At 53.2% G+C, this 2,500-nt stretch overlaps 1 protein-coding gene across 1 annotated transcript in view; it reads left to right on the top strand.

The window, feature by feature from the left end:
* The first annotated feature begins 1,191 nt into the window (after nt 1-1,191).
* LOC102785081 (erythroferrone) overlaps nt 1,192-2,500 on the top strand; it is an 11,983-nt gene continuing 10,674 nt past the window's right edge. The window contains exons 1-3 of the mRNA XM_087831913.1: nt 1,192-1,641; nt 1,795-1,911; nt 2,181-2,295. Of these exons, the coding sequence (XP_087688039.1) occupies nt 1,462-1,641; nt 1,795-1,911; nt 2,181-2,295 (412 nt within the window). The 5' untranslated portion in view covers nt 1,192-1,461. The remainder of the gene's footprint in view (nt 1,642-1,794; nt 1,912-2,180; nt 2,296-2,500) is intronic.

Raw genomic sequence — 2,500 nt, 5'->3', positions numbered from 1 at the left:
GGCGCCGCGGCGTGCTGGAGTCATGACAGAGTTTCACAAAGTGTCCTTTTTCTGTGCAGCCGCTTTAAGAAGTGGTGAGAAGCAGGAAGTCGTTCTGTGTTTGAAATACAGAACGAGTAGAAGTCCAGCTTCACGTTCTCCAAGTGGGGCAGAGTGGAGCCTGTGGCGGCCTCAGAGCAGGCCCCAGGCCTTATGTTTGACACCCGAGATCTAAATGATGCGGCGACATGTTTGTGTGTTTGTGTGTTTGTGTGTTTGTGTGGTTGTGTGTGTGTGTGTTTGTGTGGTTGTGTGTTTGTGTGTTTGTGTGTTTGTGTGATTGTGTGATTGTGTGTTTGTGTGATTGTGTGTTTGTGTGTTTGTGTGATTGTGTGTTTGTGTGTTTGTGTGTGTGTGTGTGTGTGTGATTGTGTGATTGTGTGTTTGTGTGTTTGTGTGATTGTGTGTTTGTGTGTGTGTGTGTGTGTGTGTTTGTGTGGTTGTGTGTTTGTGTGTTTGTGTGGTTGTGTGTTTGTGTGGTTCTGCTGCTGACTGACTGAGATGTTCATGCTCTGCTGTGGCTTCACTCGCTGAGACGCCGGCAGCAGATCGATGACGCCTGTCACCGTGGCGATATCTGGAGGCTGAGGCGACTCCGTGACATCTGTCTGATGTCCCTGAAGCGTCTGCAGTGTGGCAGGAAGTATCGTCGTACCGCAGCCGTCCTAACAAAGTGTGTGGCACACGTTACTAATGTTTTGTCATCAGCAGCGGGGCCACGTGATGATAGATCACTGTGGGACGTTTCCATGGTTTCCTCCCCTCCCTCACTGTGTGGCACAGGTGTGTCTGCACACCTGGTTTAATGCCGTCAGCACAGCTTCATCTGTGGCACATATGCATGCGTATGATCGTATATGAGATGGCTTGCTGTGGCTGGAAACATTAGGACCCAGGAGCAGGGCTGATGTGGAGGAGGAGTGGGAGGAGGAGTGGGAGAGAGGAGGAGAAAAACGCAGCAGAGAAAGGCACATGATGGGAGAGGAGATAAAACAGAGAGACAGAGAGACGCTGGGGAGACGCTCAGGAAACGAGTGCAGACAGACACCGACAGCTTCAGATCCACTGAGAGATACGGAGGAAGGAGGAGGGGCGGGAGGAGGAGGTGGAGGAGGAGGTGGAGGAGGAGTCAGGGAGGCAGATAAAGAGCAGAGGCAGCAGCAGAGGGAGCAGAACGCAAACGCTGGCCTACAGGAGAGACGCCATCACTCATCTGTGTGTCAGAGAGGAGAGGAGGAGCACCCGAACCACCAGGAGGAGGTTTCTCCCACACAGACGCTGACTTACTCCAGCTCACAGACAACAGGAAAACCAGCAAAGCTCAGCAGGAGATCCCTGCACGCTGATCCCAGAGTGGCTCACAGAGGTGCATCATGGGAACTTCTTAGACCTGTACCCACCTGAGCACCGTCCACACACAGCATGCTGGCCAGGTTATCCCAAAGGAAGAGCGCTCCAGGAGGAGCCAGAGGGCTGCTGCTGCTCCCTCTGCTCCTCACAGTGATGATGATGGTGACGAAGGCTGCCAGCGTTGATGAGGTGGAGAGCGAGGAGAGTCAGGAGATCCTGGAGGACGAGGAGGCCGTCAGTGGAGAGCTGCAGGTGAGTTTAACTGACCTGAGATCAGCCTGATGATCCATCAGCTAACTGACGTTTGAACAAAGCGCACAGAGCTCCACGTGAACGTTTGCTGAGGCGGGCCAACGTGGTGTAGATGGCGCTGATGAATCACTGTGTGTGGTTTGTGTCCTCCAGGAGCTGACCTCCTCTGAGTCGGGCAGAGTGTCTCCTCATAGCTCCTGGCTCATCTTCAGAAGGAACTCCAACAGAGGGGACAACCGCAGGAGCAAAGGGCCCCGGAGAACCTCCAAGGTCAGAAACACCTTCAAAACCCACAGTTGAAAGCTCTCCTGCAGGGGAACTGCGCCCAGTTTAAAGATGCGGCGGCTCAGATATGAGAGCGCCACCGCAGTTCTGATCATTACCTGATGAGTGTTTGAACATGAGTGCATCAGCTCTGCTGAAGCTCATTATTCACACACGTCTTTGTGAGCACACATTCTGCTGCTGGACTTATTAAATAGAAGTGCTCCCTTTGCCTCCTGACACATGTACCTGACTGCTGTTTGTGTGTCCTGCAGCATGGTCTTCCAGGCCCTCCAGGCCCTCCAGGACCTCAGGGGCCTCCTGGTCCACCTGCAGCCCTCCTGCCCCAACAACAGGAGCTGATCCAGGAGCTGAAGGTGAAGCTAAAAGGTGAGAGCTCCAAACACGTCAGCACGGAATTAAAATGATAATAATAATAGCATTTATAAAGCGCTTTACAATGCCACTATTCATTCACTCTCACATTCACACACTGGTGGAGGCAGCTACAGGTGTAGCCACAGCTGCCCTGGGGCAGGCTGACAGAAGCGAGGCTGCCATATCGCACCATCGGCCCCTCTGGCCATCACCAGTA

This window comes from Neolamprologus brichardi, chromosome 18 (genome assembly GCF_056152115.1).
Source record: "Neolamprologus brichardi isolate AB-2024 chromosome 18, ASM5615211v1, whole genome shotgun sequence".
Taxonomy (NCBI): Eukaryota; Metazoa; Chordata; class Actinopteri; order Cichliformes; family Cichlidae; genus Neolamprologus; species Neolamprologus brichardi.
This window is presented reverse-complemented; position numbering and strand designations above follow the sequence as displayed.